We start from the raw sequence: 23,074 nt of genomic DNA, 5'->3' as shown, positions 1-23,074 counted from the left end.
TCCTTTCGATACCGAAGCTTTAGAAGAATGCCAGGTACATATTCTCTAACTGGTTCTACTTTCCACCAAGCACTTACCTCAGTGACATGGATTCAAATGGTACATGACTCCATTAGAGGCAGGCACCAAAAAAAACACAGATAATGAACTGCAAAACTGTCAAATTCTACCATCTGTGTCTTGCTGGCATCATTGTGCCTTATCTCGTCCCTCTTTGGGTACACTTGAACATGCTACATGGGGCGGAGAGCGACATCACTGTCAATGTACCCTTTGTGTCCTTTGTTTTAGACCTCATTGTGTAACCACGCACTCTTAAACTGTTTATCGTTACTAAATTTGTCCTAGTTTAGTTTTTTGTGTTCTTTTTTATTTTGTACACGATATTAAGGTATGGTACCCATTAGCTAATTTAACACTGTTTTGTCCCGTCCTAACCGGCTGCTAACTCCCACTCTTTAATCCAAGCATTTATCCATGCTCTTTTAATCAGCAACATTTCCTATTTATAGCTTGTTCATTCTAAAATATTCAGTAATATCATGTAACATAATGTTTATTGAAATTTATTGTTTTTTTTTTTTGAAGAATAAAGATGGGTGATACTTTAGATTTATTTTTTAAATATATTCTATCCCTGACGGATCAACTTTAATATAAGTAATATTTCCTAAGATATTTTGGATGATTCATTTACTAAATGTATATACAAACATAATGTCCTTACTTAATATAATTTCATCTCCCTGCATTGGCATCTTAGGATGGCGTCCGAGCTTCAAATACTACAACATGTGGGTCTCCCTGGCTGGAGCTGTGCTGTGTTGTGTGGTCATGTTTGTCATCAACTGGTGGGCCGCTCTCCTCACCAATGTCATCGTCATGGGTCTGTATATCTACGTCAGCTACAAGAAGCCAGGTGAGCAACTTGCCACAAACTAATGAACACAGCTTAGCCATTCTTCATTAGCCTAACACCGTTAAATTGTTCTAACATTGCTACATGAATACAAGTCCAGGTCTTGCCCAGTCCTCATGTTAGAGAGGAGCCCACAGCGCTTAATTAGCTGTTAGCAAACTCAAAGGTCTTTGGCTTTATTATGCTAAATGTAGTAAGGCCTTTTAAGGCCCATTAACAGTGCACTGGCATGGCGGCACAGTGGTTAGCGCTGTCGTCTCACAGCAAGAAGGTCCTGGGTTCAAGCCCCGGGGTAGTCCAACCTTGGAGGTCGTCCCAGTTCATCCTCTATGTGGAGTTTGCATGTTCCCCCTGTGTTTGCATGAGTTTTCTCCGGGTGCTCCGGTTTCCCCCACCATCAAAAAGACATGCATGTTAGGGTTAATCCTCCTGTCTGTGCCCTTGACTGAGGTATGGCAAGACGAACTGGAGTCGGTCCCCGGGTGCTGCATGGCGGCTGCTTGGGCCCTTTAGCTACACAGCCAGGATGGGTTAAATGTGGAGCGTAATTTCCCTATGGGGATTAATATGTCAAAATTAAAAAAAGAAAAAAAAATCTTACACTAGTAGGCTGCTTTACACAGACAACAGACACACACAGACAGCCTACTTTGCAAACACGGCTAATACAGAACCTTAGCGTGGTTTAGACCATAAGACAGGTTAGTCTTACCTTACTGATGATGTGTTGTTGCGGTAGAAATTCTTCTATAGTAAAACTGTCTACCATGTAGGCTACATTTTGACAATACTTTAGTGAAACTGTGATTTTAATTTCTCAGTTGTATTAATTCCGCATGGTGACAGGCATGGGCGCAAGTCCATGAATACTGGAATGGCATCCAGCGCTTTACCTGTGCCCCGTCCATAAGGTTAGTGGTTGTGTCAGGAAGTGCATCCGACGTAAAATTTTGCCAAATCAACATGCAGATTGACAAGACCATACCGGATCGAACAACAGTCAGCATTGGTGCTGTGCCCTCACAGGGTCCTGATGGAAACTGTAAAATCTGCTGTGGCGACCCCTGAAAAACAGGGAAAAAGCTGAAAGAAGAAAGAAAGTTGTATTAATTCTGCCTTGCAGTATTCACTCAGTTCCCACCAGTGGACCCACCCAATCTTTGACAATAACATGTTAGTTTTCTCCAAAAGTCAACAAAGCCAGCTCCCTATGTTGGTTCTGTCAGAATGACAGACGGCATTTGGAATTATCCATAAACAATTTTCAAATTTGGTAAATGCCAGAAAATTCTCCATTTAATGCAGTCCTTTGCCTATACGGATCTTAATGAGGACCGGGATGAAGATGCTGAGTTTTCCCCCAAAGCTGTCTGTGAATGTTCTCATTCATCCAGGTCATGGTTATCCAAAGGAGTTGAATCAAGTGAGTTGAATCAAGTGCAACTGGACTCGGTATATATCCGTGACGGCTATATACCAAGTCCAGTTGCACTTGATTCAACTCCTTTGGACCCCCAAAGCTGATGATGGTGAGCGATGAGCAGTCTGCACAGCGCTGGGACATTTCAGATGTCTTTGTTACAGATGTCAAGGGCTGTCCCTTTTAGATTAGAACTGTGCTTGTGTAAGTCCAAGTAGGCCAGTTTTTTTATGTTGATAACCAGACAGAACAACATTCACTGCCTCCAATGGTACTTCCTCAGATGTTTCTCTCCAGCTGTGTGGGTAAGAGCAGTTAAAAGTTATGTAACAATGAGGTGTTGTCGTCGTTGTTGGTTAGGATATTATTTTTTTCATCAGCTTCATTGTGTAGATTCTGGATACTGGACCACAGCTGGACACAACTTTATAATGTCCTCCCATGGGGCAGTGGAACACGAGCATCAGACACGTTTAGTCTAGTCTCATTTAACCTGATTATCAAAACCACATATTGAGAAGTTAAAATGAAAGCGCAAGTTTGCAGTTATTACCCAAAATGCCCAGTATTCAGTGGTCAATGTTCCTGAGCTGGGTTTATGGTTCAGTTTGAAGGAATGATCTACTTATACTTGTCTTAGATAATAGTCCTGCACTAACTGGCCAGCACAACTGAGAAGTGGAAACTCATGCATTGCACTGTTACTGAGGCAGTGGGGTTTTTGTGTATGTTTTTGTGGAAGGGTCAGGTTTAAGGCTTATGTTGTGTTATGCCATGTAGGACACTGCTGTGAAGCTGGGTCTAGGGAGATCTTGTATCCACAATCTCCAAAATGAAGCTGGTGAGAAGAGGAAGGAGTGTCGCGGAGCTTTGAACGGAGCTTTCCATCAGTTTATTTGAGAAGGGGGGGTCGACACTCAACATTTTTGTAGCGTTTCGAAACAGACATTCAGAAGTCTAAGCCCACATCTTGTTGTGAGTGCGTAGGTGTGAAAATAGCAGAGTTTCTAATCATCTGCAAATTCTATTGTTTACTCTTCATAAAACTACTTCTGCCACCGTGTTGACTGCTCAAAGCTAACCACAAACGGCTCCGAGGAACGACTTTCTGAGGCTCTATCTGCATTAAGATCTGGTTAAGATAGAAGGAGAAAATAAATGTCTGCTAAACCCTGTTGTGGGGCGGCACGGTGGTGCAGTGGTTAGCACAGTCGCCTCATAGCAAGGTCTGGGTTCGAGCCCTGGGGTAGTCCAACCTTGGGGGTCGTCCCGGGTCGTCCTCTGTGTGGAGTTTGCATGTTCTCCCCATGTCTGCGTGGGTTTCCTGCGGGGGCTCCAGTTTCCTCCCACAGTCCAAAGACATGTAGGTCAGGTGAATCGGCCGTACTAAATTGTCCCGAGGTGTGTGTGTGTGGGGGGGGGGGGGCCTTGTGATGGCTTGGCGGTCTGTCCAGGGTGTCTCCCTGCCTGCCGCCCAATGACTGCTGGGATAGGCTCCAGCATCCCTGAGAGCAGGATAAGCGGTTCCGATAATGGAATGGCATAAATGCTGTTGGCAAACAAATAAATGGTGCTTTACCGCCACCAACGGATCTGTTGTAGCGACGGCTACTTTCAGTTTATAATCCCACCCCTCTATGATGGACATCTTCTCGCCCCACCTTGGACTTTAGCCATTAGGGAGAAGTATGAGTGACGTGACTGTGTGATGCGGGTGATGGATGTGTTGTACTGATGAGGTCGTTTCAAGCATGCGGAGACCTCAAGCATACGACACAGAGCTGGCCTGTAAAGTTAAACTCTAAAAACTAAACTAAAACAATGAACTCTACAGTTTTGTTTTACATGTCAAGTTGCCATTTCAATAATCTATTTTCCACATAATAATAAAAATATGTGGTTTAATTACACATTGCAAAAGACAGTAATAAAGTATTTTATTAGTAGTCAATGAAACCAAAAAATAAAACTACAAGCTGACATTCAAAAGAATAAACAATGGAAGCAAAGCAAGATACATTTAAATTAAAGACAGTGTTAAAATAGACTAAAAGCCATGAGAATTGGTCCATTTTGATGAATTTTAAGGAGTGATTTGAGACGTTGCAGATTTAGAGAGGCAGAGTAAGAGCAGTGATGACACAAGCTTTGTCCACGACACATAGACAAATATTTGCACCCTTCAGACATGAGATTTGACCTGAGTTTTGAACATAAACCTGTAAACACACTCAGTTTGACATGCAGCTACACACACATGCAGGGCATCCCTACTGACTTCAGCTGCACATGTGTCAGGCGGTCTCTGGCCCACCAGCTCATCCAGAAACACTACTTCTGACAACGTGGGTCTTTCTGCATGTGCTCTCCCCTGCAGATGTAAACTGGGGCTCGTCGACCCAGGCTCTGACCTACCACCAGGCCTTGACCCACACTCTGCACCTCAGTGGAGTGGAAGATCACATCAAGAACTTCAGGTATCAAATGAGAACGTACACTGGTTGTCGCACAGCTGTCCAACTTGCTCTGATGCAGTTAGTTGCCTTCCATGTTTGCCTGTCAATGACAAGATTTATTCAAATAAATCCAAGAGATAATATATAATTTATATTCAGTCACTGTGCTTACTGTAATCGAGATTAGGTGTTGGTTTGCTCGCCAAGTTTGTGAGTCGTTAATGGGTTGGTTGCACATTAACTACTACTTAAGATATGCTGTGTATATGTGTGTCAGCGTATAAGAAATGGTACCTCTCATTTCAACTCAAAGAAACATCTATCTATCTATCTATCTATCTATCTATCTATCTATCTATCTATCTATCTATCTATCTATCTATCTATCTATCTATCTATCTATCTATCTATCTATCTATCTATCTATCTATCTATCTATATATATATATATATACAGTGCATCCGGAAAGTATTCACACCCCTTCACTTTCCCCACATTTTGTTATGTTACAGCCTTATTCCAAAATGGATTAAAATCCTTTTTTTTCCTCATCAATCTACACACAATACCCTATAATGACAAAGTGAAAAAGGTTTTCTTAGAAATTTTTGCAAGTTTGTTAAAAATATAAAACTGAAATATTGCATGTACATAGTAAGTATTCACACCCTTTGCTATGACACTCAAAATTGAGCTCAGGTTCATCCTGTTTCCACTGATCATCCTTGAGATGTTTCTACATCTTCATTGGAGTCCACCTGTAGTAAACTCAATTGATTGGACCAGGACATGCAATATTTCAGTTTTTTATTTTTAATAAATTTGCAAAAATTTCTACAAAACCTTTTTCGCTTTGTCATTATGGGGTATTGTATGTAGATTGATGAGGAAAAAAAAGGAATTTAATCCATTTTGGAATAAGGCTGTAACATAACAAAATATGGGGAAAGTGAAGGGGTGTGAATACTTTCCGGATGCACTGTATATATATATAAAAACTTTGTTAAAAGAAACACTCAACGGTAGGGAAAGTGCTCAACAAATAAGGAGCAAAATAATCAAGTGAGTCAAGTAAATTCTTTATGAGACAGTACAAGCCTGTTTCATGCCATAAGCAATCAGATATATATATTTTTTTACTTTGATATACTTTTTTAATCCCCGTGCAGAAATTATGCAATTTCCCCATGGGGATTAATATGTTTCCGAAAATATTTTTTTCGGAAATGTATCAATTCAAAATGTATTTATTTATTCATTCGGATTAATATATTTCCAAAAATAAAGATATTTATATTTCCGAAAAATAATGCCTTGAAGTCACTGCAGAAATATTCAGTTGCTCATGAGTTTTTAAGGGGAACTTCCAGCCGCAGGGGTGCAGCCATATGAATATGCACCCCTTCTTGCCTTTGTATTCCACTGTCCAAATCGAGCTGAAAAAGAACATTGTTAAATGTAAATGTAGTTTATTCAAGTTAATAGGATATTGCATTAAAAAGGTGTGCTTCTGATGAGCTTGGCGATTCAGAAAAAGTACGTGTCAACTTGACATGACAGTTTTTGTCTTGAGAATATTTTCCACTTTAATCCCTGAAACAAGCTTTCAAAATGAGGAGACTTGAAACCTGGATTCCTCAGGTATTTCGCCAGCGTGTGTTAATGATGAGGAAGTTAATCGGGAATTTTGTCATTTCATTCCATGCACCTGCGCACATGAAATGAAACCAACATGAAATTAGACGTTGTACGAATATTTTTCCTTGGTAAATTAAAAACTATTTCAATTGTTCAACCTCCCATGAGCTAAGATGACATGCTTCTATGGTGCGAATTAAAGTTAATTTAAATATGTAAGGAATACATTTGTAATTAAATATATTAAATATGTAATTTAATATATATATATTTGATTAACTATATTAAATATATAATTTAATATATAAGGAATATATTCAGTATTAAGAGCTGGCGCTTCTGGTATATAGACTGACTAGCCAGTTATTATCTATCACAGCCAAACCGTTTTCAGGATAGTGTCTTGAATCTGACTGTTGTCCTACAATTTACATAGTGCAATAAGTCAGGTGGGAGGTTGTGGCACTGACGCTAGAAAGGTTTTAGGATTGATACCATGCAAGTCCAGCTTTACAATAAGTGTACATATTTACCATACCATTAAAACACTTACAAAAATAATCACAAAATATGCATATTTTAGCTAAATGCCATGGTGATTTTCAAAACGTGTGTACATAAAATATGTAGATGTTTTACAATGCCTATTTTTGACAATGATATTTACCTTGGAGTGGCTCACATGGCAGTAAACCAACAAGGAGATTAAGGGGCATTTGACATTGTCTTCAAAATTACTAATATCTTTGCCCCCTTTCACTTGCCCCACTGGCTTCATTAAATCCCATGGTGCTTAGCATATTTGCTTTGATGTGCACTATTCTGGTCCTCCACAAGCTTTTCTTTATATTCCTTGCCAACAAGATTGACCTCCAAGGTCATAAGAAAATGTGGAGGGAAGTGAAGAGAAAAAAACATGACTACAGATAGCAAAAATGTACTTATTACTCAGTAATGAACAGCCAATACTGTTGCTGGAGTTTTGTTTTTTCTTTTGTCTGTACCTGCAGACCACAGTGTTTGGTAATGACTGGATACCCCAACTCCCGTCCCGCTCTTCTGAATCTGGTACACACCTTCACTAAGAATGTGGGCCTGATGATCTGTGGCCATATTCGCACAGTGAGTTTTTCAAACATGTTTGATTTTTTTTCCCTCCTTTGTGGATGCTTATCTAAGTTGTTTATCCAACGTTTAGATGCAATTTTATTACCCACTAAAAGTAAAAGAATGTTGTCCTTAACTCTTGATTCTGCTTAGTTTAGTACAGATTCTATCACAGTTTATGTTCACTATTTTTTTATTTAGATGTAATGCTAAATGTCAGAATAGCAACGTGCTTCACATACCTTTGATATCCCACAAAGGACACCGGCAGTGACTAGCCACCTTGTAGAAAGTCTTTTTTTGTACTTATTTTGTACTTAAGCCCCTGTTGAATTACTGCCGACCTTTACTAATACCTCTTTCTTCAATTTAATTGTGCTAAAAGGGATGATGCAGTTCTTCCTCTTTTGGACAGTGCAATGTAAAAAGTTTTTTAAAGAGTATCCCCTTTCAGCAAGTGTATAATCTCTTTCGTGAATGTTCTGTATGTTTGTTAATGGACATTTTTAAGGTTGACAATCAAACAAATTTTTACTGGACAGATGTAGATTCCGGTGGCACGGTGGTGCTGTGGTTAACACGGTTGCCTCACAGCAAGAAGGTCCTGGGTTCGAGCCCCGGGGTAGTCCAACCTTGGGGGTCGTCCTGGGTCGTCCTCTGTGTGGAGTTTGGATGTTCTCCCCGTGTCTGCGTGGGTTTCCCCCTGGTGCTCCGGTTTCCTCCCACAGTCCAAAGACATGTAGGTCAGGTGAATTGGCCGTACTAAATTGTCCCTAGGTATGAATGTGTGTGTGTATCTCGGCCCTGTGATGGCCTCGCGGCCTGTCCAGGGTGTCTCCCCACCTGCTGCCCAATGACTGCTGGGATAGGCTCCAGCATCCCCGTGATCCTGAGAGCAGGATAAGTGGTTTGGATAATGGATGGATGGATGGAGATGTAGATTCCATACACTTATTAAGGCCTCTGGGTCTGCGGAGAACAGCGCCCTCTAGAAGTGCCCTCTTTGTTTTGTACTCCTGCTTCATTCTTCCATTAGGAGCACACCATTAGTGAGCACAAGTGTCAGCAATGACTCCAAATTATGATACATTTTTCTGGCTTTAGGCAGTTTTATATGCTCATTCTTCAGGATTAGACAAACACCCAGTTAGATGATTCAGAAATTGGCTATTGATTTGAAGGCTTGATAGTTTAAAAAAATGTCCACAGAAATAATCTCTAGATTAAATTTCACATCTAATATTTTCTTGATACAGTGTTCCATGTTTACATGTGAGATATATAAACATGCTACTTTTGTAATACTAGCCAATTGTTCTTTATTTACTCTGGTTTACTCTGGTCTGTAATTTGTGATATTGGGTTATTTAAATAAAATCGACTTGACTTGACTTGACTCTGTATACCCTCCCCTTAGGGCTCCAGAAGACCAAACTTTAAAGAGCTGGCAACAGAGCAGGCTCGTTACCAACGCTGGTTACTAAAGTATGAGACTAAGGCCTTCTACACTCCCGTGTTTGCTGAAGACATGAGGCAGGGCACCCAGTACCTCCTTCAGGTGAGAGAATGTGACTGCCATTTGCCCCAAGAAGTGATATGAGCAAGATTTATAGACATTATTTTGGGAGATACTGTCTAGTAAATGTAACAGAATTGATGAAATTAAGTATTGTTAAGTTCAAAGGTTAAATTCTAGGTATTATATTCCAGCCAGTTACAGAATAACAATAAATGCCAACACCAACAGTGTCAAATTGTATGTGCCGCTCGGTTATGTTTGTTTTGTTTTTGTTTTTTTGTCAGATTTTGTGTTCTTTTATTATTAAATATATTGCAGCAATAAGCATTGCATTTCGTTCATCCTTTCACTCGGTTCTGAGGATGATACTTTTCCTTCAACCCCTTCTTCCCGATCTAAACACTTGTTCTGTCACTGTCAATTGTGCCACATTGTCAGTCCTTCTGCCTCGAACACAGGCTTCAAATTCAGAGACGTAGACATAACACAGACCTTGCTCGAAACAAAAGCAAGGAAAGTAAGGAATAAAAACAGAACAATTGTTGATGTTTTGGGCAGCATGTTAATTTAGAAAGGGAGGGGTATATTTGTACCACCGTTGCACCCCCCCCCCACCTCCCACAACACAGCTCAGTCCAGAAGCCAGGTCCTCAAGGAGTAAAAAAAAAAACCCAGGTTGTATCGAATGCAGTGCCCTCCCTGCTTGACTGAGTGGTGGACAGAAACATCTGTGAGCATTCAACCGGTCTGGGCCTTAGAAGGCCTGCTGGGCTGGGTTGTAGTTGAATGTTGTTGGCACATGAGGCCTGTCTCCCAGCTTGTCATACTCAAGGTGAAACTCCTTGGCTACCTTTCTCCAGTTAAGACAGTCAAAGTAGTAATAGGTTCCCCTCTCATAGGTATTGGTCTTTAGGGTGGGCTCCATGCCAGGCGCTCTAGTGATCCACACTTGCTCCTCTTTAAGGTACCTTCAGTCCCGGTTAAAAAGCTCTACTCCTGGGTCCGCGGTGGTGTAGCGGTCTAAGCATCGGCTTTGTGTCGATGCAGTTGCCCACTGGGGACTGGGGTTCGCGCCCCGGTCTCGTCAGATCCGACTATGGCCGGACTCGATGAAGCAGCAATCATTGGCAACGCTGTCTTCGGGAGGGGGGCGGAGTCGGCTTGTGTTCGTCACGTGAATGCGTCTCTGTGTGTGTCGGAAAAAACAGTGATTCGGCTTGGAGTCGCCTTGTCACGAAAGTGGGGAGGCGTCTCCTTCGAGACTGCCGGCCGGAGAGATGCAGTTGGTGAATGCATGCAATACGAGGGTGGGTGTTTGAATTAAAACAGGGATAGATTGGCCACTAAATTGGGAGAAAAATCAGAAATAAATTTTTAAAAAAAAAAGCTCTACTCCTGCCAGAACTTGAAGCAGGTCTCAACCATTCATGTAGTATAGGTAGAACAGCAGGTCTTCACCAGAGTGAGCCAGTTTAATTGCGGCCAACTTGTCTCTTATGTGTATATTTGTCAGTACTCTGAAGGAACATGAGGTTGACATGGTGCTGAGGCCCAAGGAGAAGCAAACTTGGGTTGCAGGTTTTCTGGCGAGTTGAGGTTGAGTCCCAGAGATCACTTCCCAGTACCAGATGGACCATCCCTGGATCTGTCTCTGCTGCTCGGATAAATGTCAGCAATCCAATAATCCCAAATTGGTCTATCACCATTCCAGAGGGAATATTGGTCACACGACCATCAGGCAACACCTGGATCCCTTTCTTCTGGTTGTTGTTCTATACTGAGGCTGTCTTGTCTCCAGGGAACTTTGGCCCCGCTGCAATGGTTGTGCTCTTGCCCGTGGAGTTTAGGTTATTTTTGTTGTCATCATTGCTTAATGTGGGGTCTTTGTAGTTGGGGCCAGGCAGTGTGGGGAAGTCCTCGTTATGGACGGAGAAATCTGCTGTTTGTTCAGTTGTCAGTTTTGTCACCATACCCACATAGGGGGCCCTTCCAGCTAGTGGGTTGAGCAGTGGTGTTGGATTCCCAGTTCCTTCTCTCCAACTCCTGTGTGCTAGTGCAGGAAAATCTGACGGATCCAGTCCTGTCACATTTTCACTTCCATCAGTGCCATTGAAGATGTTGCTTGATATTGAGTTGTTCATCCCAAAAGTCTGATTACGGTTCATTCCAAACTGTGACATACTGTTTATGGTAAAGGGCTGCCACGCTGGCTGCTGTTTGGGCATACAGATGATGCTGGGAGAGTTGCAGTTTGAGCTACCCAGCCCAGAACTTCCCATACTATTGGTTCTGCCACTCATCCTAACACCCTGGCCAATCTGGGAGTGGTTCAGCGAGTTCCTTGGGTTCATTGGCAAAGTCCCCCTGCTTGGTGATGGGGGGGTATGGAGCAAAATGGTGGGCACCCCTGTTGTGGGGGTGATATGACTTGGTAGATGGGTGCCTTGTGTCAAATTGCGATTTGGCTGAGGCCTATTGTTGCCCATGCCCTTCAATGACAATCCAAGTGCACTTTGTGAACCGTACAAACTAGCACTTAGCTGCGACAGTTGACCTGATGATGATGGTGGAGATGACAGCATATCTTTTTCTGACCGATGAGGTAACATCGACGGCTGGCCATAGTACTACATGCTCATTCATCATGGCCATGTTCATCAGGAAAGTCGTTATCAACTACCTCAATGAACTCCACAAACTTCTTTCTGGAACCAAACATGCCTTTTGTCACCGCATCAATTTCCCCCCTGTTCTTTAGATCTAAGATAGTTGCGTCATGTTTGTTGTTTTAATGGGTGCTTGGATTTAATGCCACATGTTTTCCTGGATACTTTAAAACTACTGACAACTAGGAATGTTTCAAATTATTTTAATCATTTACTTTAACAACTGATATTTATGAAAGCCAAAGTTATAACAATATTAATGATAAGCTAGCCCGCATAGTTACCATCACTGTACATAAACTGGGTTACAACACTGGCAAGCATATTTTTAAATATCCCTAAAGCCAATATTTCATAATCCTGCAATGAGTTGCCAGTTTATTAGATATATCGCCCCCACCTTCACACAAACGGTACATTCCAACATGCCATATGTCATGTGACTGGTGTGTGATATAAATAAGGCAGGCCTGCGTTTCTAGCATTACTTATTGTTCAGTTGAGTGTTTGAATGGGCAAAACCAGTGACCTTAGTGACTGAATGTGAGCTGTTGTCCTTGGATTAGCACATAAAAGAGAGAGTGGCGCGAAAAGCAAAAAACTACCGGTAACAAGTAATCCTATGGATGAAAACAGTTTGTGGGGTCAACGGAGAATGGCAGGAATCATGCAAGCAAAGAGATGGGCCACAACCAGTCAAATTGCATCCGAATTTAGGGTTTCCATCAGAAAAATTGTTAGGTTCATTGGCAGGCTCATTTTTGACAGGGCCCTGGCATGGGCCAGCGACAGACTGATGGCAGCGTTAAGGTAGGCCCCTATAGTTTCTGTGATAACGGAATCATGGACGGAATCACTGAATAGAGAATTTAAAAAGTTATAACACAGATTCTATAGAGCCCCACATTAAGTCAAGTCAATTTAATTTGTATAGCCCAATCAGTGCTAAAAGCTTACTGGTATGACGACGTAATGTGTTATAAGTAAGTCATTTATTCAATTCAATTCAATTTTATTGTCATTAAAAACAATGTGCAGGCACATGTTAAAAATGAAATGAGGGCTGTGGCTTCACCAATCAGTGCAAAACAGACACAGACAAACACAGCAAACACAATATAAGATATACACACATGAAGACCAAAGCTAAAAATAAGTTAAAAGAGAGCTGGAGTACAAAATATTTAAAAATATCTGCAGACATTCAGTAGGTAGCCAGGTTCAGGTGGGCAACAGCTTGTGGAAAGAAGCTGTTTTTGAGCCTGGTAGTGCAGGCTCTGAGGCTCCTGTAGCGCCTCCCAGAGGGCAGGGGGGAGAACAGTCCATGGTTGGGGTGGGTGGGATCTCTGCTGATGCTCAGACCCCTTCGAAGGCAGCGTTTGTGATAAATGTCTTTTATGGCTGGGAGCTGGGTACCGGTGATATACTGGGCTGCCTTGACGATCCGCTGCAGAGCTTTCTGGTCTACTGAGGTGCAGTTGCCGTACCACACTGAAATGCAGATGGTCAGGATGCTCTCTATGGTGCAGTGGTAGAAGTATTATTATTATTCAACACACATTTAAAAAAAAATCCACAACTATAGCAGATTCTTACAAAGACTCTGACGATGTACAGTCTTGAAAGGCTGTTTTCAACAACAGCAAAATACATTTAAGTGAATTAAAATGAATAATGTCAAAGTTTTGCGCTCTTTAAACAACTTAGAAAAAAAGCCCTGCTTTGCTGCTGGTTCTTACAGCCTTGGAATGCTGGGCACATTTCAACAACAGCTAACTAAATTAACATAAATAAAATCAAAGTTTTGTGATAGTTGGAAGGGTCAAGTGTTGAACATTACTCTATGTACAGTGAGGGTAAAGAACACTAATCGCTGCTGTTTTTATATTTTGCATTCGTGTTTTACCCAAAAGATCTCCTGGATCACACCTTGTTGAGGTGGAGAAACTTGCATGTACTAATGATCCCAAGAGCTATACATTCTGGAACTTGGCTCCTGGTAGGGTCACTCAGGGTGGATAGGTCAAGGGCGAGGTTCCAGACAAAGCGCGATCCAACAAAGACGTCAATGGCGGAACTGGCAGAAGACAATGCCAGTAAAGGCGATGAAGGCTGCAACAGAGGGTGGTTCCCAATCGTCTTGGTTCTCCATGCCATTGGACTCTGGCCACCCTCTGCCAAGGACCGTGTGGTGGCTGATGGCACATCAGCCTCTCCACGTAAAAAGCTGTCACATGCAGGCGTCCTCCCACAAGGATACCCACAAGGATATAGAAGGAGCATAGTCATACTCGACCCCGAGTGACTGCTGATGATGATGAACCAAAAGATGTCACTGGTGAGCTTTCCAGACATTATATCTGTTTCCAGCCAAGCCGCCATACTATACCTGTAGTTTAAAAGATATCTTAAAAATGCATTAAAAAAGTCCCTGATGCTTAGGCCTGGGGGGGGGGGTGTCAACTTAGGCCCACGAGCTTGCAATACACTGGCGGAACCCGTGGAATTCAACACAGGTGTGCAGAATGTCATCTCAGAATGTACCACCTGTCATCATCAAATGGGCTACAACCGCCAAAGACCATGTCAGGTGCCAATGTTGTCAACAAAGAACAAGAAAGCTCATCTCCAGTGTGCACATGAGCATCAAAACTGGACAGTTGAATGGGAAAAAAAGTTGCCTGGTCGGAAAAATCCAGGTTCCTTTGGCAGCATGCTGATAGAAGTACCACAATTAAGCACAAGCAACATGAGTTCATGGAGCCATCTTTTTTGGTGTCAAGAGTACAGGCCAATGGTGGCAGTGTGATGGTGTTGGGAGTGTTTTCCTGGCTCACCTTAGGGCTGTTACCCATTTAACAATGTCTAAACAGCACAGTGTACCTGAACATCGTTGCTGACCAAGTTCATCCCTTCATGGCTACAGTTTATCCACACTTGGATGGACACTCCAGCATGATAATGCACCCCATGTCACGAGCATGCATCATCATTGGATGGTTCCAGAAACATGACAGTGGTCTGCACAGCCCCCTGATCTTCAACCTTATTGAGCATCTTTGGGATGAGGTACAAAGGGCTGTTTGTCGCAAGACTGTGCAGCCATTGAATTTGCAGCAGCTGTGCAATGGATTTCCTCATGGTGCACCTTTCCTGCACTATGCATCCAGAGTCTTGTGGAATCCATGCCCAGAAAAATTCATGTTGTTCTAAAGACCAAAGGAGACGTGACATGCCTATTAGATAGTGTAACTAGTAAACTGGCACTGCACTCTACTTTCTGATCCAGAACAGTTGGATCTTTGTGATCTTGCCATTCTGTGTTGTGTTGAGCTAGGTGAGGAGTGTAAATAATGTTTGTGAATTTGTTCTAATTTAACAGGCTGCTGGCCTTGGTCGCCTGAGACCCAATACCCTGGTGCTTGGCTTCAAAAATGACTGGAGGGATGGAGACATGATGAATGTAGAGACTTACATCCACATGATTCAGTGAGTAGTTTTGAACATAATACACGAAACATTTTTTTTTCAAATATTTAATACATGAAATAAAACAAAATAGGTAATGTATAGTAGAACAGTATATACAGACATAAAATAATTGTTTGCAATTAATTTTATGATTGATAAATAATCGATTCATCGACTAATTGTTGCAGATCTAATATACACATCTTCTACCTGAAGCAAAATCTAGTCGGTGTGCATTGTGCTCATCTCAAAATAGAACAATTCTGTGGTTTTTGTGACTGGAGCTGAAACGCCTCACAAGCTCATTAATATCAAACGACTTTGCCCGTCTGGACTCAATGCTCGAAGCACCAAGGTGACTCAAACGGTCATCTCCTGTTGTTGTTGTCAGGTGGTTTTTAATAAGGCATAGGGTTTGGAAAGAGTTGGTCCAGTGTAATGAAATAAAACATACCTTAAAAAAAAGCTTGCTTGAGGTATGTTGTCAAGTAGAATAGAAAGTTGCTTACTCGTCCAGACATGCCGGTATGTAATGTCATGTTGCGTTCAGTCATATTTCACCGGTTGAGCTCACTGAGTCTGTCAAGTCCATTTTATTTGTATAGCCTAATATCACAAATTACACATTTGCCTCAAGGGGCTTTACAGCAACACAACATCCTGCCCTCAGACCTTCACATCAGATAAGGAACAACTCCCTAAAAAAACCCTTTAACTCTGTTGGTCAAGTGTGCTCTTCTTTGAGTCCAGGTACTGTTGTTATTTTTAATGGAGACATTTAAGGCCCGTGGTTATCTATTAACTGGGTGTGTACCTGATTATTATTAAAAAAAAAAGAAAAGTGTCATTCAAAGGGCCCTGTGATGGACTTGGTGGCCTGTCCAGGGTGTCGCCCCGCCTGCCGCCCAATGACTGCTGGGATAGGCTTCAGCATCCCTGCGACCCTGAGAGCAGGATGGATGGGTGTCATTCATCCACTCTTAAAACAGCCAAATGTAGATCCTCTTCTTCCTCAAAATTACTGGTCAACTTTGAACTCCCTTTTATGTTCAAGTCGTGGAAAGTGGCTGCTATCAACTTCCTGATAAATTCCAGTCTGGTTTCCATCAGAGTCGCGATACTGAAATGGCTCCCCCCAGGAATTCAAATTGTGTTTTAATGCATACAGATGCTAGTGAATGCACTATTTTAACATAATTGGATCTAGGTACTGCTTTCGACACAGTACATCACCACCCTTTTAGTCAGGCTTCATTCAGCATTGGGTAGCATTACCGAAATGGCTCTGAGATGTTTCCTCCTACCTGGGATGATTGAAGCTTCTCAGTGTCCGTTGGCACTTATGTGCAAGCAGTTAGCACTTAGAGATTTCACATCTTCCAAATACCTTTCGGATATATATTTTTTTGCCCCAATTGTATTGGGCCAATCGCCCCACTCTTGCGAGCCGTCCCAGTCGCTGCTCCACCCCCTCTGCCGATCCGGGGAGGGCTGCAAACTACCACATGCCTCCTCCCATACATGTGGAGTCACCAGCTGCTTCTTTTCACCTGACAGTGAGGAGTTTCACCAGGGGGATGTAGCACGTGGGAGGATCACGTTATTCCCCCCAGTCCCCCCCCCCCAACAGGCGCCCCGACCGACCAGAGGAGGCACTAGTGCAGCAACCAGGACACATACCCACATCCAGCTTCCCACCTGCAGACACGGCCAATTGTGTCTGTAGGGATGCCCAACCAAGCCGGAGGTAACACGGGGATTCGAACCGGCGATCCCCATGTTGGTAGGCAACGGACTAGACCGCTACGCTACCCGGATGACCCGAGTCCTACTATTAACTGTTTACAGGCCACCAAAATACACTGCCAACTTCTTTGGTGGTTTTTGCTGAATTATTGTCCGTTGTTTTTACTGACTTTGACTGTCTTCTTATAACTGGTGATTTTAATGTATTTACTGATAACTCACTACAACAGTGGTTAAGATTTTTTTTCTCCCATTTTGGACACAATAGAACTGTCTCATAGTGATGTGAATCTTCATCACCGAGGTGATACGATACGCATCTCAATACACTGCCAACAATTCGATACATTAACGATTCATATGAAACAACCAGCGATACGATACGATTCGACTCCCGCTGCAATACAGTGCGATACAGTACGATTTGATTTAACACAATGCAATACAGTGCGATACAGTACGATTTGATTTAACACAATGCAATACAGTGCGATACAGTACGATTTGATTTAACACAATGCAATACAGTGCGATGCGATACGATGCGATTGTATACGATAGTATACGATTATACTATGGAATACATATAGTACAGATTTGTTCTTTATTTCTACAGTGTGCTTCACACTTTTAACAGGGACAATGGGACAATTCCCCTTAACTGAAAGCAGTAGTGGCTTTTGGCAGTTACAAGCTATGAATGCAAAAGTTTTGTACAGATGAACAACAGATTACTTTGCTCACTAGGTGTTTTAGTAGCACCACCGCTAGTGGTAGCCAGAGCTGGAGTCGACAGAGTCGACGGGGATTGGGACCTCTCGATCACATTCACGCCATGTCACCGCTTCAGATGAGAACTTAAATTGGTTGTGCTCGATGTACAGTGCATCCGGAAAGTATTCACACCCCTTCACTTTCCCCACATTTTGTTATGTTACAGCCTTATTCCAAAATGGATTAAATTCTTTTTTTTCTCATCAATCTACATACAATACCCCATAATGACAAAGCGAAAAAGGTTTAGTAGAATTTTTTGCAAATTTATTAAAAATAAAAAACTGAAATATTGCATGTACATAAGTATTCACACCCTTTACTCAGTACTTGGTTGAGGCACCCTTGGCAGCGATTACAGCCTCAAGTCTTCTTGGGTATGAAGCTACAAGCTTGGCACACCTATATTTTGGGGTATTTCTCCCATTCTTCTCTGCAGATCCTCTCGAGCTCTGTAAGGTTAGATGGGGAGCATCGCTGCACAGCTATTTTCAGGTCTTTCTAGAGATGTTCAATGGGGTTCTAGTCTGGGCTCTGGCTGTGCCACCCAAGGACATTCACAGACTTGTCCCAAAGCCACTCCTTCATTGTCTTGGCTGTGTGCTTAGGGTCGTTGTCGTGTTGAACGGTAAACCTTCGCCCCAGTCTGAGGTCCTGAGTGCTGTGGAGCAGGTTTTCATCAAGGATCTCTCTGTACTTTGCTCCATTCATCTTTCCCTCGATCCTGACTAGTCTCTCAGTTCCTGCCGCTGAAGAACATCCCCACAGCATGATGCTGCCACCACCATGCTTCACTGTAGGGATGGTATTAGCAAGGTGATGAGAGGCGCCTGGTTTCCTCCAGACGTGACGTTTGGCATTCACGCCAAAGAGTTCAATCTTGGTTTCATCAGACCAGAGAATCTTGTTTCTCATGGTCTGAGAGTCCTTTAGGTGCTTTCTGGCAAACTCCAAGCAGGCTGCCATGTGCCTTTTACTGAGCAGAGGCTTCCGTCTGGCCACCCTACCATAAAGGCCTGATTGGTGGAGTGCTGCAGAGATGGTTGTCCTTCTGGAAGGTTCTCCCATCTCCACAGAGGAACGCTGGAGCTCTGTCAGAGTGACCATCGGGTTCTTGGTCACCTCCCTGACCAAGGCCCTTCTCCCCCGATTGCTCAGTTTGGCTGGGCGGCCAGCTCTAGGAAGAGTCCTGGTGGATCCAAACTTCTTCCATTTACGAATGATGGAGACCACTGTGCTCTTCAGGACCTTCAAAGCTGTAGAAATGTTTTTGTATCCTTCCCCAGATCTGTGCCTCGATACAATCTTGTCTCGGAGGTCCACAGACAATTCCTTTGACTTCATGGCTTGGTTTCTGCTCTGACATGCACTGTCAACAGTGGGACCTTATATAGATAGCTGTGTGCCTTTCCAAATCATGTCCAATCAATTGAATTTACTAGAGGTGGACTTCAATCAAGATGTAGAAACATCTCAAAGATGATCAGTGGAAACAGGATGACCCTGAGCTCAATTTTGAGTGTCATAGCAAAGGGTGTGAATACTTATGTACATGCAATATTTCAGTTTTTTATTTTTAATAAATTTGCAAAAATTTCTACAAAACCTTTTTTACTTTGTCATTATGGGGTATTGTGTGTAGATTGATGAGAAAAAAAAGGAATTTAATCCATTTTGGAATAAGGCTGTAACATAACAAAATGTGGGGAAAGTGAAAGGGTGTGAATACTTTCCGGATGCACTGTATATTTAATCGCGGCACGGCACATTTTACATATAGCACTGGATTTCTCCACCTGTCCATCACGCTTGTAAAACCCGAAGTGTTTCCAAACACCAGACTTGTACGAAACCGGCGAGTGTATCATCTCTTCTTGCTCCATGCTTAGGCTACTAGTGCTATCCTTCACTCTGAGTTTCTGCCGCTTCTCATTTCAAAGAAAGCCTGTTGGCTTACGCCGCCTCAAACTTGCGCGAGACGAGCGTCGGGCTGAATTGGCCAATGACGGACGTTGAGATGAGAACGCAAACCAGCACAAGTTCAGTTTAGAAGTTTAACAGATATGAGTCGGTTTTTATCGATGCAGAGATTTTACATACGGTTCATCTCGAGTCCATACGGATTTTTAACCGATGCACACTTTTGCCATCGATGCAACCGCATCGTACATGTTTATACCGATGTACCGATGCAAATCGATGAATCTTCCCATCCCTACTGTGTCAGCATGTGAAAGGGCCAACCGTAACTGGGAACACACCTTGGATTTGGTTATCACATATTATTTGGTTATCACTGAAACTTGCCCCATTGATCATTTCTATGTTTTATATGTCTTACTCCTCTCATCCAAACTAAATCAACGGGAATACTAGTGCACTGTTAATGGAGGCGAGCTCTTATACCCACCATCATTTCAACCTCCATCACTTGTCTTTTAGATCATTTCATTTCCAAAATTGAGGAAGTCATTGATGTTGTAACCGATTCAGCAGTGGAAGTCTCATTAGCGGCAATTTGGACACGATGAGACAATTAATTGATTGATTCAAATTTAAGATTGAGGAATTCAGGGCACCACCTTTCTCATAGAAGGAAAGAACTCTCCGTGGGATAGAGTTATGTCGGTTTCCAGTTTGCCGGACCGGTTTAGTGTACAAGCTTAAACCGGTTTTCCTCAGTGATTCCATGACTTTGGTTTTGGTTTCGTTGTAGAGTGTGGGGTATCGCTGTATCGGTGAAGAAACGTCGACATGGGATGTTGTGTCGGCTCCAAAGTGTGCAGCACAGTGCAAAAGCCCTGGTTCTTGATGACTGAGTAGGGGCGCAAATCGTTGGCAATAAAAGCTGCGATCGACTTTGTGATTCACTTCACCCTTTCCGAGTTCATTGGAAGCTTTGATATTACTTGCTCACTTCTTGTCTGGTTGGCAGCAACTGCAGCTGGCTGTTTTTCCTCAACTCCGGCTGGAAATGTGAAATATGGTTCCTCATGTTTGTTGTGTTCCCAGAATATTTTATTTTAGTTAGACACAACTTGCATACAGTGTGGCTCTTGTCCAGGTCCCTTTTCCCTTCAGCTTCATAGAAGCCAAAATTCCTCCATACGCTGGCTGTTAAGCCAGAGGGCGCCGGTTGGATTGGATCCAACTCTGGTGGCTTGCGCTCAGACGTCCTCAGCAAAACTGAAGAAGTAGCCTAGCTTAGAAGGTAAACGCGGCGCACATGTTTCACGTCCGTTATGTTTCACCGTCCAGTCGGTTCAGCGGCGGCCGTAAGCAGCATACAGCCCAGTCAAGAATTGAGCTTTAAATTTCCCATTATAGAGTTTTCTGCATCGAGACGTAATTTTTTTATGAGAGAATCTCCATGCATCTAAGAATCGATGTTTCTCCCCACCCCTACTGAGGGGATGAGAGAGACGACACATGGCAGAGTTATGCTGCTTTCCATTCAGTGTCCGAGGTTGGAATTTCCGATTTCCAACCTCCAGGTGTTCCGGGTGCACAATATAGAACGTAAGCAAAAAACATGGCTGACCATGACAAACTGGTGTTGTTGTTGTTGTTGTTGTTTGTTTTTTTTTGGTTAAATGTATAGACAGTTGAAGTGTCGGCGGTACAGCCTCCATGCACATATAAACGAAACAGAAGACTAACTTTTGTGCAGAGAAGATAACTTTCAGATTGTTACCCATAACCTGCTACCTAATAACATCGCTGACGTGTTTTGATATCAATTTACATGTGGAACAGGTTTTACTTTATGTTAGTATGTATTATTTTAATCAATTATCTTAATTAAATACAGGCAATATACTCTACATGGCCTTTTAGTTGGCGGTTTACCATTTACACTGTGCACCTCCATGGGTGCTGCCATTGTTGTGTGACATCAGACAGCTGCTTTTCCGTGAAGATGGGGTGGATGGATTGGCTCCGAGTTTACAAGTAGGAACTCTGACTTTGGGTGGAATTCCAACTGTAATTTTTCCAGCAGGAGGTTGGAAAATCTTGACTTCCGAGTTTTATAAATGCAGGATTAGTGTCAAGGAAAACAAAAACTGTGCAAATGTGCCGACATTTTGGATACCAAGCCAACAAAAGAGGTGAGCCGAAAAACATAGATGAGTCAATGTGTAAACACTACACTTCTTTAGTTTTTATTGGTGGTCGGCAAACCAGTTCAGAGACCATCAGTCAAATAATGTGAAGGCTCCATAAGCTCTTGTGACAGCGATCGCTTCAATTCCCAAGTTAAGTTGTACACACACAAAACACACCAGCCAGACTCTTATTTGAACGGTTAATTTATTGAGCTACTCCACTCCGTAATTCACACCCAGTTGTGTACACAGACAGTTTAAATGTGAAAGGCAAGGCAAGTGTATTTGTATAGCACCTTATCATCGCAGAGGTCATTCACAGTGCTTTACAGGAACAAGATAAGGAAAAAAAAAGATAAAAAGAACTACAGACACAGTTGATAAAAGTACAGACAAGTTTAAAACAGAGCTAGTAAAATAAATAAAAGTGCCATAAAAGCTGATCAATTAAACACACCCGAACACACACACACACACACACACACACACACACACACACACACACACACACACACACACACACACACACACACACACACACACACACCAAGAACTTAGCCGTAGACTGTTTTGAAAAGTAAGGTACAGGAAGTAAAGTGGGCATATACCTGATTGGTCATGACATGTTTTTGCCATCATCGGTCAGTAATCACTTATTTCCCTTGCTAAGCAACAATTACAACGAGGCGCAGACAAAAGACACCATTTTGCCAATTGTCATCATGGCACCAAAAAGAAAACTGGAACCAGTTGAGAGCCGTGTGTCACTTTTAGGCTATATTAAAAAGAGGATCAAAAGGTAAGCTGTATAAAAATGTGCTTTCACACATAAAATATATTGTAGTTCCTGTTAGTTAACACAACCGATTCACTCACTTTCACTTAGCCACCGGACATGCAGTTGGCTAGGTAATGTTAGCTACGGCAGCCCAGTTAGCGCTTTTCTTTTCTTTTTTCAGACAGCAGGTGTAGCGAAGGGATCGTTGGATGAAACAGTTTCTCTGTTGAAGCGGTTCAGATCATGGATGGATGGAAGGTCTTGGTCAAAGGCTCAAAGCAAGACATGTGGATACATGTACCAAGTCATGGTTTTCACTAGAGACGTTGTACATTTACCTGAAACATGTAGCCTGCCCATAGTTGTGTGACATTGTTGTAGAGTGAGAATCACAGAAGTTGAGTATCACAGAAGTAACAGGAGAGTAGGGGCATGTCAACAAGATATCCTGGGACAACATCAATTTTGATGTT

At 42.4% G+C, this 23,074-nt stretch overlaps 1 protein-coding gene and 1 pseudogene across 2 annotated transcripts in view; one reads left to right on the top strand and one right to left on the bottom strand.

Annotated features, from left to right (window-relative positions):
* Window positions 1-23,074, top strand: part of LOC130121976 (solute carrier family 12 member 2-like) — a 138,143-nt gene that overhangs the window by 54,486 nt on the left and 60,583 nt on the right. For both annotated transcript variants that reach the window (XM_056290975.1, XM_056290976.1), the window contains exons 14-18: window positions 764-919; window positions 4,717-4,816; window positions 7,445-7,556; window positions 8,959-9,099; window positions 15,109-15,215. In XM_056290975.1, the coding sequence (XP_056146950.1) occupies window positions 764-919; window positions 4,717-4,816; window positions 7,445-7,556; window positions 8,959-9,099; window positions 15,109-15,215 (616 nt within the window). The remainder of the gene's footprint in view (window positions 1-763; window positions 920-4,716; window positions 4,817-7,444; window positions 7,557-8,958; window positions 9,100-15,108; window positions 15,216-23,074) is intronic.
* LOC130121776 (CCR4-NOT transcription complex subunit 2-like) lies at window positions 9,815-11,797 on the bottom strand (annotated as a pseudogene).

This window comes from Lampris incognitus, chromosome 12 (genome assembly GCF_029633865.1).
Source record: "Lampris incognitus isolate fLamInc1 chromosome 12, fLamInc1.hap2, whole genome shotgun sequence".
In the NCBI taxonomy this organism is placed as follows: domain Eukaryota; kingdom Metazoa; phylum Chordata; class Actinopteri; order Lampriformes; family Lampridae; genus Lampris; species Lampris incognitus.
The sequence above is the reverse complement of the archived record's forward strand: the minus strand, read 5'-3'. Positions and strand labels throughout refer to the sequence as shown.